Genomic DNA, 14,917 nt, shown 5'->3' with positions numbered 1-14,917 from the left:
ATTCATGAGCTAGATCTAGTGATCAAGTCCAGCTGAACGCAGTAGTCATTTCATGGCTTAGGTACAGTCTACTGTAGGATCACTATATGCAGGGCGGGTAGAAGATATATTTTAAAAAGGCCGCTACACTATGTTCACTAGAACAAAATTCAAATTTATTCTCTGCGCAATAATTTAACGCTTTACAGAGAATAAATACTCTTTAAAAATCCATATCTTATGAACCATACATTGAAATACATTGAAATCACTCGTAACTATTTCCTACAGATAGCCCAGACCCCGGAGTACCATGACATCATCATCGTTACCTAGCAACTGACCACCCCCAACTAATTAGCAATTGTTTACAAACATTCACAATTATGTACACAAACAATAATTATTATACACAAACAATAATTATTATACGAAGGCACAAAGTGACTCAATGTTCTCACGGTGACATAGTTCGATCAGGATCTGCCGAAACTTCTCTGCGAGGTCGTATCAGCAGACGCCCTTTTCCCGGGAAACGTTCACACACGTTTACAAGCTCAATGGTGGCTCAGAATACAGTATGTTGTACTTACCAGATCCAGAAACTTGGTCCAGCTCCTTCAGGCTCCTAGCTTGAGGTAGCTCACTCTACAAGGCTATAAGCATCGATATTCTCACTGTCTAGCACCACACTGAGGTTGTACTACGAAGATCTTGAAGTCATCATCAAACGGTCACTTTTCTTTCGACGGTACTGCACGAAGCGTACCTCGAAGCAAGATGTTGAAAATACCATGCGCAAGAGCAGCAGCGTGCGCATAGCTCCAACACAGTGTGCACAGCAAATTTTTGAAAAATCTCGGTCCGCTGGACGACATATGTCGTCCAAAGCCGGGAAAGGGTTAATCAGTAGCTCGATGGATAATTATTATTATTCTATGAATAATGGATCCACATTTTCGTCCCATGCATAATTTAATGTGATTGTGATTCCACATTCACCTGTATTTTTGAATAGGAAATACATATTTCAGTGAAGTATTTCAGTGAAGGGGCGACTTGACTTGTGGTTATCACAGTACGCAGTACGCATCAATTTTTCTGAACATCTTTGTACAGTACTCTGATCTCCGTACTCTGATCTCCAGATTTTTTTCTCTGAATTCGTAGCCTGTAGTGGAATGCAGATTACATCAATATCCGTGGTATAATTGTAATGTCTCAATGGGACACTTCAACTATATTAACCCTTTCCCGGACATAGAGCTATGCACACGCTGTAGGTACCAGCACATGCGCATTGAGCTGCTCTTTCAAATGGTATTTTCAACATCTTGCTTTGCGTACCTCCGAAAGAAAAGTGACCGATTGATGATGACTTCAAGATCTTCGTAGTACAACCTCAGTGAGGTTCTAGAGCTGCTAGACAGTGAATATCGATACTTATGGCCTTGTAGAGTGAGACTGGGATCGTAGCTAGGTAGGAAGCTACCTCAAGCTAAAAAATAAAAGAGCCTGAGGAGTAGCATTTGTATAACATACTGTATTCTGATAGCTTCAGGATAGCTTCAGTATAGGTTTGCTTAGGCTGAACTTGAACTTGTAAACGTGTGTGTAAACGTGTTTCTTGTGTTTCCCGGGAAAAGGGCGTCTGCCTTGCAGAGAAGGAACTATGTCACCGTGAGAACATTGAGAACACTTACTTATTAGTGTCTATAGGCCTTCGTACAATATTGTTTGTGTACATAATTGTGAATGGTTGTAAACAATCGCTGGGGGTGGTCAGTTGCTAGGTAACGATGATGATGTCATGGTACCCCCGGGGTCTGGGCTACCTGTAGGAAATAGTTACGAGTAGGAAATAGTTACGAGTGATTTCAATGTATGGTTCATAAGATATGCATGCTTGTTTTAATTAAAGCAAGTTACAACATGTGTTGATAGCACCACCTGACATTTTTGCTCTAGCGATTTTATACATAATACTTACCGTTGAAATTCTTTCACGTCGTCTTGTTGTTTTCTTGGCCTTGTCCGGTAGGCAGCATCTATAATTATGGAAGAAACTGTGCTAGTGCACATCATTGCAAGAATAATACTAACCTCGGAGGCGCTGAACAACTGATCATCAGAGTACATGTATGTACAAGCATACAGTAAATATATCTTACCTTCCTCAGCTCGATAACACTTTTGACAAAATTGAAAAAATGTAGCTGTCTTGAACTTCATTCAAAGGAGATTATGTGTAAGATGATACAACACAGCCTAATAAGTCTATACGTCAGTCATTTCTACAGCATTTTACAGCATACTTGCTTTCAGCTGTCCTTTACTTGTTTGTATAGCATCTTCTTCATGTCATCCATGGTGGCTGCAACATGTAGGTGGCTGCAAGTGTGTGGCTATGGAAGAGTATGAGAGGGACGTGCAACTGAGAGGGACGTGCAACGCAGTTCTCATGAGGCATGTCCGAGAATGCCATGAGAACATTCCACAAGAGGTAAACTTTGGTATTCGTCTACTATTATTTAAATAAACTTGGCAGGCACGAGAACAACTGGCACCAATTTTTTCTGACGTTGGCTGCCAGGCTAACTTAGGTACAGTCGGTTGTGGCCGATGAATGCATGCTTGGGGGGCGTAAGTCCACTCTTGGCCGCCCAGACCCCTATAAGCGTCCCTAATAATCGTCCCTGATACCCCTACTAGCGTAAGTCCACACATGGCTGCCCAGACCGTCCCTGATGAACTAAAGACTAGCGTAAGTCCACTCTTGGCTGCCCAGAACCCCACTCACCGTGTAACTTCACTGCTGTTCTGAAGACTAGCGTAGTTGGCTGCCCACAACCCCACTCAAGTGCAGACTGGCGTAAGTCCACAGGACACCACCCCTAGCGTAAGTTCACTCTTATACCTATGGGGTGTCGGTTTTCTGTCCTTCTGAGGGACGATGACAACCCTCCTCAGCTTCCTCTTCCTGGGTGTTTCCTGCAATCAATGTATATGTAATAATAGCATGTGTAATCTATAATCATACATACCATCTCTTCGTCTGAGGATCCAATGACGGAGGGTGTCTGTGCGTCATCATCAGACTCGGACGTGTCCTGCAGTACGTAGGTAATAATAGCATAATTATGTTAAATCTATTATACTTACCACTTCCTCAAGGGTGGGTGTCTGCTCTTCTGGCTCTATGATTACCACCTATATAATGTATAGTTAAAGGGTGATAGATGTTTGATATATATACATACCTGTTGTGTCTCATCGTCGTCTACATTCATGTGCTGTACGTATAGATGTAATTCTGTACATGTACGGGCTTACATCATCACCAGACAAAGAACTGTCGGACGAAGTGCATACACTGCTAACCCTTCGTAGAACGGTCGGATGCAGGTCCAAACCGCAGGTTAAGCTCTCACAGCGCTATGCATTCTGAACTAACGAGCTCCGAGATGAAGACAGCCTGTACCAACGCCCGCAGGTACCTGGCGGGATCGGTCCAGAAACCGGGGCAAACCGCTATGGAATCCTTCTTGGAATCGGACGCAGAGGAGGAACTCCCTGTCACACCTAAGACCCCGACCCCTGTTATAGTGCCGACAGGGAGAATGACACAGCTTCTCCGCTACGATGTCGTTGCTGGATTTCAGGAGGTGGGTAGACGGGAGAATGAAGGCAGCGTCCACGGCACTGCAGGAGGCTCGAGATGTGGCAAAGTTCCTCCACGCCGAGAAGGCCAAGGGCGAGCCAATCGATTGGTCCATCATCACATCTAGGGACAAACTCAGGACAAACTCAACAGGTATGTCGAGCTTCTAAAGAAGTGCAACCTTCCAGAAGCTGGAGTACTTCGAGGATGCACTAAAGTTTTATCGCATCCACAGACTTCCGGGAGGCGGAGAAAACATCAGAAGCTGTGCTACGCAGACATGGCTGTAGTAGCATGGAGAGGCAATCGGATGGCCCAAGAATCTCCATCAAAGCCGCTACAGATATACTTGCCGTTTGGGAGCAACGGTTCAACATCTACAGCTTGGAGGAGCAGCTCTAATCGACACCCAAAAAGTAGATGCACTGACCTACGATGGTCAACTCCTCTCAGCGGCCTGGTGCAGTGGTGAGTGAACCTTATGCTACAGGAATTTCAAGAGGCAAGACTTGAAAAGTCTACAGGAGGAAATGTGTGGGTGCTCCAGGTCCACAGGCACAAGACCTGTGTCCAGGGCTCCGCACATCTCATCCTAACCCCACACCTGATGGAAGAAGTACCTGGAATACCAACCATCAAACAGATTTTTCCTCAGGAACGAAGGGAAAAAGCTATGGCGGCGAGGGTGGAAATCCAGGGTGGCAAAGAAGTTTAACTTCTCGTTTGTCAGCGCTACTGAGCTTCGAAAAGCGGTGTCCCACCAAAGCCACAAAGAACCTCGAACCGGCAGAGAGGGGACTAATAACTAAACAACTAAACCACAGCTGTTATTACAACAAAGATTTACACACACGAAAAACGGCAGTACAAGCGTACGACCTTATACACGCCGCGGGACAAGGAGGAGAACCGTCGGGGGTGGCCGCGGGACAAGGAAGAGAACCGTCGGGAGTGGAGGTGACGGAACCTTCTTCAAAGGTAAAATCTGTCCAGGTGAGAAAGTCCTTCACCAGCATGGAAACAAAGAGGGTGGAGGCATACTTGATTGAGGCCGGGAAAACAATACTGAAGGCAAACGCCATACAGTTTGTGACAGACAACCCAGACATACATACAAGCAAATACAAGACAAACTTAGCAAGTATTATAAACTGTCATTTAACTCATATTATAATCTGATGCTTATTGATTGTAATTGATTGTGTTAACATTGTTGCGTTGAAATGCTTATCTAAATATGCCCTAACTTATTAATAATAACTTATTACTGCATGTCTCCTCTCCTACGTTAGCATTTCGTGTGTCTCCTCTGCACACATCTACTCCATATCTCTCTCTTCCTCTCTTCCTGCACACAAATGCACACAAACAATAATCACCATTAGTTCCACCGCTCTTGTTTTAACCCTGAGCCAACCCTGGGGACCAGGGACGTTGGAAAAATTCCGGGTTTTTTTGAGGTTTTTGGGGAAAAGAGGGACAGGGACATTTTGGGTCGAATGGGACATTAAGCAAGGGATCCCTGGAGACGCCAAGGGGACCTAAGGGACATTTTGGGACACTTGGAGGGACAGGGACAAAACTCATAAGCGACAGGGACATTTTTGGTCACTTTTGTAGTAATTTAGGAACATTTTCGGTCCCACAAAAAGGGACATAAAGATGGTTTGGACAGGAGCACCCCCGGACACATTACATGTTCAGGGTTGAGGTTAGGGTTAACTAACCTCAAACCCACAGGAGGTCAATTAGTGGCTTGTGGTGCACACTTGTACAAGAAGAGACCCCTTACCAGACTTATTTCAACATGGTTGAGAATACCTACAGTTCTTTTGCTACAGTGGGTGTGGCTTGGTTCCTGGTTCAGGGATGAGGCCAAGTCTGAGGGTTATATCGATTGTTTTGTCTTTTCTCAGCTGTAAGGGCACTCAAGACTTTGAAACCACGCCCATGTTGGTCCAGATGCCCTGATTGGTGAAACCCTATCAAACCCTACCCTTGACACGTCCCTTTTCTAAAATGATCCCTGGTTATGATCCCTGGTTGGAATCGACCCTTTTGGACCTTTTGGACCAGAGCACCCCCCGTACAACTTTTTTTCAGAGAGTTTAGGTTAGGGCAACAAACCTCGGGTCAACCTCACAACCTCAAAACCACAGTAGGTCTTGTGGTGACTACTTGTGCAAGAGGAGATCCTTTTCCAGACACTTTGGTAGAAAAGGGACCAAAATTAGGGTTGCGATTTTGCAAACCCTGCAGGATCTTTTTTTGTGAGGGGGTTCCAAGTACCAGTGGTCAGAACTGCTGAGTCAAATTTAGAGGCTTACTTTGCGTTTCGTTAGCACTGTTAACCTCACAGATTTGAAACCACACCCATTGAGATCAACACGCTCTGATCGGTCAACACAATGAAACTCTTTGATGGTCTGCCATTGGAACTGCCATTGGAAGGGGTTGTTTTAACAATGGGCCCCCCTTTATGTGATGATAGCCTATTCTGTAATCTTATTCATTTAATTTATGTATTATGTAAGTGTCATGTGATGGACACATGATGGTGATAAGAACACACATGTTAATGTCAATATTTACTGTGAAAGTAATCTAGTTGAATCTAGCAGGCCAGATAGCCTGTGTTACATTTGGCGACCCAGCCAGTAACGTTCTTTTGGAACCTACTATTGTTTGAAGTCCTTTGGAGAAGAATTTTGCTGATGCAAAGACAAGACGTGAATTGAAGGCACTACTTGATAGTACTACTACAACCAGAAGAAGACCGCTGAGACGTGGAACTATGGCTGACACGGAGGAACAGTCGGAGCCAAGTGCTGAAGTCACCTGCGTGCGATGGTGGAGGACCTACAAGTACAGCTTTGGGAGGCCCAGGACGCCATCACGGCCAGTGATGAGCAACTTACTAGGGTGAGTGGCGAGTGTGAGAGAGTGTATAGCGAGGCGCGTGTGGTCTCTGATTTGGTTGGCGGTTTGACTGGTGGTGGTCTTTCTAGTCTTCAGAGTGTGTTTCAAGGCTTTTTGGAGTCTCAGGCTAAGCTTTTGGTTATGCAAACAAATGCGTTGTCAGTGCAGAGTGCGCCCCCGTTACTTTTGTTTACTGGAGAGGATGTTGAGGCAGAAGCTAATAGTTTTGAACGTTGGTTAGACAGGTTTAGGTTTGAGCTACCATGTTGTCTTGGACTGATGAGCTTAAATGTTATCACATCAAGCAGTACCTTACTGGCACCGCTTTACAGGTTTTTGAACTGTTGCCGCCCGCCAAGCGCAGCAACTACATAGACGCTCTTAAGGACAGGTTTAAACCTATTGATATTGAGGAATTGAGGGGTTTGGAGTTTCATCAGTCAGTAGAGAAGTTGGGTTTGGAGTTAATGACACTAGGCAAGAAAGCTTTTCCTACTCTCGAGACGACAAAGCTAGATAGGCTGTTAAAGGGCAGGTTTTTTCAGGCATTGCTACCCAAATGGCAACGGAAATTGGGAGCACCTAGGCTTGGAGAGTCGTTTAATGCTTTGTATGAACGTGCTAGAACCGCCGAGCGACATGAGCAGCAGTATCGGTCTAGTTGGGAACCACGTGACTCTTCACCCAGAAAGCAGCAGGGAGAGAAAGGTGAACCACCTCGGAAGCGGCAGTCTACTCTTAAGTGTTTGGTTTAGGACATTTCAAACGTAACTGTCCCCAGTCACAGGAAGGAGCAAGTCAAACAGAATCTAAGTCCAAACAAGACAGTAGTGAGGCTCCTGGGAAACAGTCGGGATCTACTTCCGCAACTATCAAAGCCAAGGATTCATTAGCGACTTTATCAGATGAGCAGGTAGAGGATATCTTATCTTGAGGCAGAGGAGATGTCAAAAGGAGCAGGGTTTACTTGATACCACAGAGGTACACGTTGGTGCAGTTTCAGCTAGCGGTTCGCTTGTAGCTGTTGGTCACACCTTGGAGTTAGATGTACTTGTGGACGGAGTTCAGGTAGCGGCGATGGTTGACACAGGTTCTCAATCTAGTATTATCTCTCGATCACTTTTGCATAGGGTTGGATGGCAGTTGAGGAAGCATGGCAAAGCTGTGCCTAAGCTCGAGCCAGCAACAGTTGGCAGGTCAACACGAGCTGAATGTCACAGCTCAAGTGACGTTGCAAGTAGAGGCAGGTGGAACATCGGTGCCCACTGTTTGCCAGACAGCAGTCAGGATTGTTTGATAGGGAATAGGGATGAATGCAGCACCAGCTCTGGGACTTTCGTTTCTTGATCGCAATGGTATACCTCTTAGGATGGCAGGTTCAGTCCCAGTCACTACAGCTTCCGTGAATTTGATTCGAACTAAGGCTATCCCAGCTAGGTCTAGGTTGATATAGAGTTGCAAGAGGGTGAGTGTGTTGTTTTTGAGCCTGATCCATGTTCTTTGGAGACACATGGACTTGGTGCCTTGGAGTCTCTCGTCAGTGTAAACTCTCGTCAGTGTAAACAGTCAAGGAAAGGTGTTGATCCCAGTAATGAACTATCACCAGAGAGATGTGTATCTTGAGGAGGGAACGTTGCTAGGTCAAGCTGAACTTCTTTTGGAGAGTGCTGAACACGAGTTGGCCGATGTTGTTGGACTCCCTGAGGGTGAGGGAACATGTATGGACGCTGCTCACGTTGCTGTGGTGACAGGAGAACAGCCACAGAAGCTCTTGGATATCATACAGTGGCCTGTGAACGTAGCTCCACGGAACAATGACAAGTTGAAGGCATTGGTGGCTGCCTATAGGGATGTCTTTGCTTTATCTGATGATGAGTTGGGATGCACAGCAGTCGCTCAGCACAAGATCGACACAGGGGACCATGCACCAATCAAGCAGTATCCCCGACGTACTCCTTTTGTGCATGGGGAAGAATAGCACGGATGGTTGCCGACATGGAGACCGAGGGTGTGGTCTCACCTTCTGTGAGTCCTTGGGCTAGTCCAATCGTATTGGTCCCCAAGTGGAACAACACGGTTTTGTGTAGACTTTTGGAGGTTGAATGCAATCACGACGTCTACCCCATTCCTCGCATAGAAGATATCATCTTGGACACCCTAGGTAGGGGTAGATTTTTCTCCACTCTTGATCTTTCTTCAGGGTTTTGGCAGATTCCACGTGACTCACCTGCCAAGGAAAAGACAGCGTTTACCACGCATTGCTAACTCAAGCTAACTTGAAGCTGAAAGTTGGAAAATGTGTCTTTTTGCAGGAACAGGTGAAGTATTTGGGTCACACTACCTCTAGGCAGGGGATTGCCAGATGTGTCCAAAGTCGAGAAGGTTCAGCACTTTCCGGTACCAACTGATGTTCTCACGCTTCGACAGTTTTTGGGGTTAGCTTCTTACTACCGACGCTTCATTAAGAATTTTGCAGCAGTTTCGTCACCGTTAACTGCACTCACCAAGAAGGGTGTTTTGTTTGAGTGGACAACACATTGTCAGGGAGCTTTTGATAAGCTCAAGAACTTGTTTGTACTGCCCCAGTTTCTAGCCTACCCTCAGTTTGGCCCTGGGCATACCTTTGTTTTGGAAACTGATGCTAGCTTGGCAGGGTTAGGTGCGGTTTTGGCACAGGAGGACGAGAAGGGTCAGGTACACCCAGTGGCATATGCATCTCGGACACTTCACAAGCATGAGCGGAATTACCACATCACAGAGCTTGAAACGTTAGCAATTGTCTGGTACTATCGGTCGTACTTGTTGGGACAATTGTCTTGTACTCACGGATCATGCAGCTTGTACTTCTCTTTTCAGTACTAGCAACCCTTCTGCTAAATTGGCCCGTTGGGCATTGATTATACAGGAGATGGACCTTGATATCAAGTATCGGCCAGGGAAAACAAATAGCTGTGCAGACGCAGGAATCCAGTGGCATCGGTATCATGTGTAGTTGCAGAGAGTGAGGGGGTCGGACTCGAACAGCGTAAAGATTCTCAGTTCAAGCCAATTATTGCTTATCTTGAAGATGGTACGTTGCCAGGTGATGATGCAGAGGTGGAGTGAGGCTTTTGATTTGACAGATGGCCTTTTTTATCATGAGTGTGCTAATACTCCTGGCAGGTGGTGTCTAGTTGTTCCACAGGAGAGAGACGAGAGGGTTTAATTCAGGAGGCACATGATGGTAGATTTTCAGGGCACTTTGCGGAAAAGAGAATCTATGAGCTACTTCGCCGTCGGTATTGGTGGCCAGGGATGCGAGCAGCGGTCAGACACTATTGTCGGTCTGTTTGGTTTGTGCTTCTAGGAAGGGTCCGAGTCGGTCTATCAAGCCGGTCTATCAAGCCACCACTACAACCTATTACTGTTGGAGGTCATGTGATGGACACATGATGGTGATAAGAACACACATGTTAATGTCAATATTTACTGTGAAAGTAATCTAATTGAATCTAACTAAATAGCAGGCCAGATAGCCTGTGTTACATTTAGCTGGTTTTTCGTGCTATTTTGACCCAGTGAACCACACGACAGTGACCTCCTCTTAACTCCCTAATCAGGTTTTATTGCTTCCTTACTCATAGAATGTGAAATGTGTCCCTTAATTGAAGACTAACCTGGACAGATCGGGGTGCTTAACAATGTCGGCAGGTTGAAACGGGACCTGGGGTCAGGGTTAAGAAAAGGGACGTTCCGAGCCTTTTTACACCTTACCTGATTCGAGTTGTTGCTGTGAGGTTCCTAGTGTCGCAATGGGACACATTGGGACCCCAGTGACCTCAAGTATGGGTTAAGCAACAGAACTACAAGTGTTCGGACACATGACACATGCAGTGAGGTTCCTGGTGGTTTTGGGACGCGACCGGAGGAAACCCAAGCAGACCTCAATGTGGGTGGATCATGAAACCACCTTATACCTGTATAAAGTGTTCAAACAGCTGCAGTGAGGTTCCTGGTGCGCCCTATGGGACCCTTTCTCCACCACATTTTACCTGCGTAATGTGTTACTACACCTCCTGTGAGGTTCCACTGGAAATCACAAATAAGGGTGAATCTGGTTAAGGAATGTGTTCAGACATGTACTAGGAGTTTGCACTTCGATTTGGGACGCTGGGAAGACACCTCAGTAATCTCTACAATGGGTGGAGGGTGATGAGCAATAGCAATCACATGTAGTCAAGTGTTTAAATGTCGACTGTGAGGTTCCCACTTGTTTTGGGTCGCTAAGGGAACCTCGGTAACTTCAAAATTTGATTGGTTTGATCAAGCGACCATCACAGTAAGAGTAAGAATCCTTGGCTTGGTCGACCTGTTTAATGCAGACACCTCAGGGTTAATAGGGTGGGTACATACAGTAACTTTAATAGGGACACTTTCTCAATTTGAGGTTTATAATTCCCTAACTCACCTCATATAGGAAGGAACCAGTCTTGTACAGTCTTGTACTGTTCTCTTAACAAATATTCTCGTAATTCTAATTAGAGCACGTCGTGTTGCAATTGTTGGTGAAGAGACAAGATTTGTGAGAGTGAGGAGTTTGAGGAAGCTAATTCTTGTTTATAAGGTGAGTTTAGGGTAGTGTGTGAGGGTCTCTGTAAAAGACTTCTTTATAGGAAGTGAGAATGGAGGATGACCAAAAGCCAGACTATGAGGCTATGTATCACGAATGTATTTGGGTTTCAAGGTTAATTACTAAAGGCTGTGAAGAAGTTGTGCCACCTAGAAGCCGTGAATCAGGTTCATTGTTATAGAGTGTAATCAGGTCACTCAGGTCACTCATTTCAATAGCGTGTCACTGCCTCGACCCAGCAACTTCTGGATGGCACTGAGCTCGTGGAGTACAGAGGCAGGCGTCCCCTCATCATATCTCAACCGTCGTCAGGTGAGGAAGACTGGAGCGGGGATAATTCTCCCCTCCTCATTCCTCCTCATTCAACCGTCACGTGGCACACAAGTATCTCGTGAGAAAGAGGCCTCATTGGTAGGCTTCTCCCCTCATTGGTGTTGGTGTATCTCAACCGTCAATGGAGAAAGAGGGAGACTGGAGCGGGGATGATATTCCCGAGGTAAGATACTACGTTACACACTACTTAATCAACACTTTACACAGGTTAAACTGAGTTCACACCCTGCTTCGAAAGAAAAGGAAGGCCCCACCAGGCACTGTACCTGAGGTCAGTCTCACACACACTGTCAGTCTCACACACACACACATATGCAATGTGTTGAACGTTGTTACATCGACAGGAGCCTCTCTCAAAAAGACCCAGGCAAGGGTTTGGAACCGTGGGCACCGAAACCAACCACATATACTGACTGAATACACTTAGCTTGTAAGCTAACAATAGGACAATAGGACACGCATCCTGGGGGAAAGGTCACTGGAGGAGCGCTTACTGCTGCACCTGATAATGAGGTTAGACACAACAACCTACCAATAAGACAGAGGTTAAGAGCTATGAATACACTTAACAACTTGCCAATAGGACAGCACACAGAACGCAAGTACTGGTGGGACTGCTGGTGCTGTGGTAGATGAGGTTAGACACACATCATTTAAGGCCATGAATACACTTAACAACCATAACAATAGGACGCAGGTACTGGTGGAGGGGGTCCGAGGGGTCCGACTGCAGTGATAGATGAGGTTAGACACACATCATTTAAGGCCATGAATACACTTAACAACCCTAACAATAGGACGCACTTAACAAACTTAACAATAGGGCTCACTGGTCCCTCATGACACATAATTTAAGACTACACTTAACCCAGACACTATACAGACTGGTAGGGCTGGTGGTGGAGAAGCTATCACTCCTTGATGTTGATGAGGTTAGGCACAAATACTTGAGGCCGTGTATTTGAGTTTATACAAACTGATGATGGTGTTAGTTACAAACATCGTATCAATACAGGATAGCAACTTCCTCCGAACGACCAACTCAAGCGACAACCCGGAGGAGCGAGTGACGATAACCATCAGCAGTCACACTCGTACATAATACACATGTAGACGTCTGCAGTCAGGGTGAGGGCGGACAACAGGTGTCACCGAAAGTGCCCTGTTGTAGGTTGCACCAGCAAACCTCAGAAGAGGCTCTCGCAGCACATCAAGATCAAGCACCCCAAGTACTCGACGGAGGAAAGGTTGGACCTGCGCTGTTAGAGCGGAGATTGGCATACCGCAGCTCAACGTCACCAGACAGCAGAAGAAGCTGACCACCATGTTCTCTGCTGTCCAACCGGAGGAGGTCGTCTCCGAATCAGCAAATGCGGGTTTCCCGTTACTCTGACTTGCTTTGAACTATTTAAGAAGTGGGAAGGAGAGATCGGAGAAGATGGCCAACGAAATGGTAGTGGACGTGAGCAAGTTCCTCAAGTTTTTCCCAATTGAGGAACTTGCTCCTGGCCTACGTGACCAAACTCAAGGACGAAGGCATGGTTCAGATTGAGGGCAGGCTCGCTTGAGAGCGAACGAGGTGGATGAGTCCGTCTATCAGAACTCCATTAGGATGTCAGAGACCCTGAACCAATGGAGGACCACCTGGTGAAAGGACAAGGCCGATTTGACACATCATAATTATTATGCTATATTATTATGCTATGTATTATCACAATTAGGCTCATGGAGCAGTTCGGTGACGGGGTGGAAATGAAGGACATTGTGGCCCTCATCGAGTGTCCCAAGATGTGGGACATGTTCAGAAGCGTGGCCAACGACTGCTACCTCAACCTCGTCTCTGACGATAAGTTGCTCAACCTGTGCATCACCGTCACACAGCTGTGTTACAGGTACATATCATATTAACTCAGTACTTTCACACCGGTACATATCATATTAACTCAGTACTTTTCCTCACCTTAACCCCTACAGATCGTGGCAGAGGCCGGGGGCAGCCGCCAACATGACCATGGCCGAGTGGGACAACAACACCAACGACAATGGGGTGTTGTTGACAGTGGTGATGGTCAAGGACCACAAGACATCGGTGGCAGGGTGCTGCAAGTGTATCCTCACCACTGTCGACGTAGACAGGTCTACAGGTTCGTCCACAGCAAGTACAAGACCACGACCATCCGTCCCTAGTCGGCGGTAAGAAGTACGACCTTCAAAAAGTTTGGATTGAAGAGTATTACCCCGACTAGGGCCAGAAAAGTGGCAGCTGCTTACCCAAGAGGACAGCGCCTTGGCGGCAAGACACCTGGCGCACAGCACTCAAACAGATTCTAACTATTATCAAACCATATCCAATCCGGAATACTCGTACACTGCCCTCACAAACTAAGGTCCGAGGAGTCTGCTGAGGAGTCTGAGCACCACCTGCAAAGAAGAGGGCAAAGAGGAAGTCTCCATCACCACCACCACCACCACCATCCTCCGACGATTCAGCTGAAGAGTTTGTGGCTCCAAAGCGAAGAGCTCCAAAGACACCTACTTCGGATACGAAGACAACAAGTACAACAAGTACACAGACGACGAGACGGAGACAATCTCCCTATACTTTGACAGTTACGTAGCTTCAAACTATACTCCCAGCCTGCTGACATGTGGGCAGTTTCTTCAGGATCATAATCTTGACAGGAGCAAGAAGAACATTCATTGATCAAATATAAGAACAATTAGTTACTGCAGCTTAGCTTACTGCTGCCACTTGGGAATTATAACACTCATTTATTGTTTTTCACTCTTACCTTATTGCTGCCATTCGATCATTCCTCCGTTATTGATCCTATTCTTGTTTTGACATACTTATGGTAGTTGAAACAATTCAGAAATGTGACGGGAGGGTCGGGGAAACTTAAAATTTTGGGACGCAACAAATTTAGGGACGGGACAATTTTTCCCACATCCCTAAAGGGTCGGAGAAACTTCACGGGAAAATTTTGGGACGAAAAAACAATAATTGGTTTTTGTCGACCTCTGACGGTCGCTGGCAAATGGTCGGCAGGGTCCATAAAGGGACGGGACAGGACGGGGTCACATTTGGGTCGCGTTTGGACCCAAAATGGTCGTTTTTGACCCAAAATGGACGCCCTGGCCCTAACCCTATGGCCTGAGGGTACTATTACGCTGTCTTGGGGGATAGCCCCACCCCAGTGGCCATGGCCCTAACCCTAACCCTAACCCTAAATTTGAAAATTGTTGGAAAGGAACTGTGCTTCTGGTATGTACCGTGCTGTGGCCTAAGTTTCAGACCGTTTCAACAAAGTTTAAAAAACTTGGAAAAAATGTAACCATTCAGAACCCAAATTTGAAAATTGTTGGAAAGGAACTGTGCTTCTGGTATGTATGTACCTGACACCAGGCTGTGGCTA

General features: G+C 46.1%; 1 protein-coding gene and 1 long non-coding RNA gene across 5 annotated transcripts; one reads left to right on the top strand and one right to left on the bottom strand.

Annotated features, from left to right (window-relative positions):
- Positions 1-2,030: 2,030 nt before the first annotated feature.
- LOC135349421 (uncharacterized) lies at positions 2,031-3,181 on the bottom strand. The gene is made up of 3 exons (XR_010398918.1): positions 3,142-3,181; positions 3,024-3,089; positions 2,031-2,970 (listed from the first exon to the last, which is right to left on the bottom strand). It is a non-coding gene; the product is annotated as an uncharacterized LOC135349421 (long non-coding RNA).
- Positions 3,075-14,340, top strand: LOC135349420 (uncharacterized). Of its 4 annotated transcripts, XM_064547950.1 has the most exons (10): positions 9,153-11,162; positions 11,212-11,335; positions 11,387-11,664; positions 11,709-11,772; positions 11,846-12,014; positions 12,085-12,138; positions 12,192-12,433; positions 12,517-13,148; positions 13,223-13,393; positions 13,476-14,340. In XM_064547950.1, exons 8-10 carry the CDS (start codon positions 13,114-13,116, stop codon positions 13,696-13,698), a joined length of 429 nt encoding a protein of 142 aa, XP_064404020.1. In that variant the 5' UTR covers positions 9,153-11,162; positions 11,212-11,335; positions 11,387-11,664; positions 11,709-11,772; positions 11,846-12,014; positions 12,085-12,138; positions 12,192-12,433; positions 12,517-13,113; the 3' UTR covers positions 13,699-14,340. The 4 variants fall into 4 exon arrangements, with proteins under 4 accessions (XP_064404018.1, XP_064404020.1, XP_064404017.1 ...); XM_064547948.1 differs by adding an exon at positions 3,075-6,562 and having other exon boundaries at positions 11,081-11,162; positions 11,846-12,433; XM_064547947.1 differs by having other exon boundaries at positions 11,846-12,433.
- The last annotated feature ends 577 nt before the right edge of the window (positions 14,341-14,917 follow it).

The sequence above is a fragment of the Halichondria panicea genome, chromosome 15 (assembly GCF_963675165.1).
Source record: "Halichondria panicea chromosome 15, odHalPani1.1, whole genome shotgun sequence".
NCBI lineage: Eukaryota > Metazoa > Porifera > Demospongiae > Suberitida > Halichondriidae > Halichondria > Halichondria panicea.
The sequence above is the reverse complement of the archived record's forward strand: the minus strand, read 5'-3'. Positions and strand labels throughout refer to the sequence as shown.

Bases quoted from the DNA above. Each gene is read 5' to 3' on its own strand.
- LOC135349420 (XM_064547948.1), top strand. From the start codon at position 13,114: ATGTCAGAGACCCTGAACCAATGGAGGACCACCTG. The intron at 13,149-13,222 runs GTGAAAGGACAA...TATCACAATTAG, and splicing joins AACCAATGGAGGACCACCTG to GCTCATGGAGCAGTTCGGTG. The intron at 13,394-13,475 runs GTACATATCATA...TAACCCCTACAG, and splicing joins GTCACACAGCTGTGTTACAG to ATCGTGGCAGAGGCCGGGGG.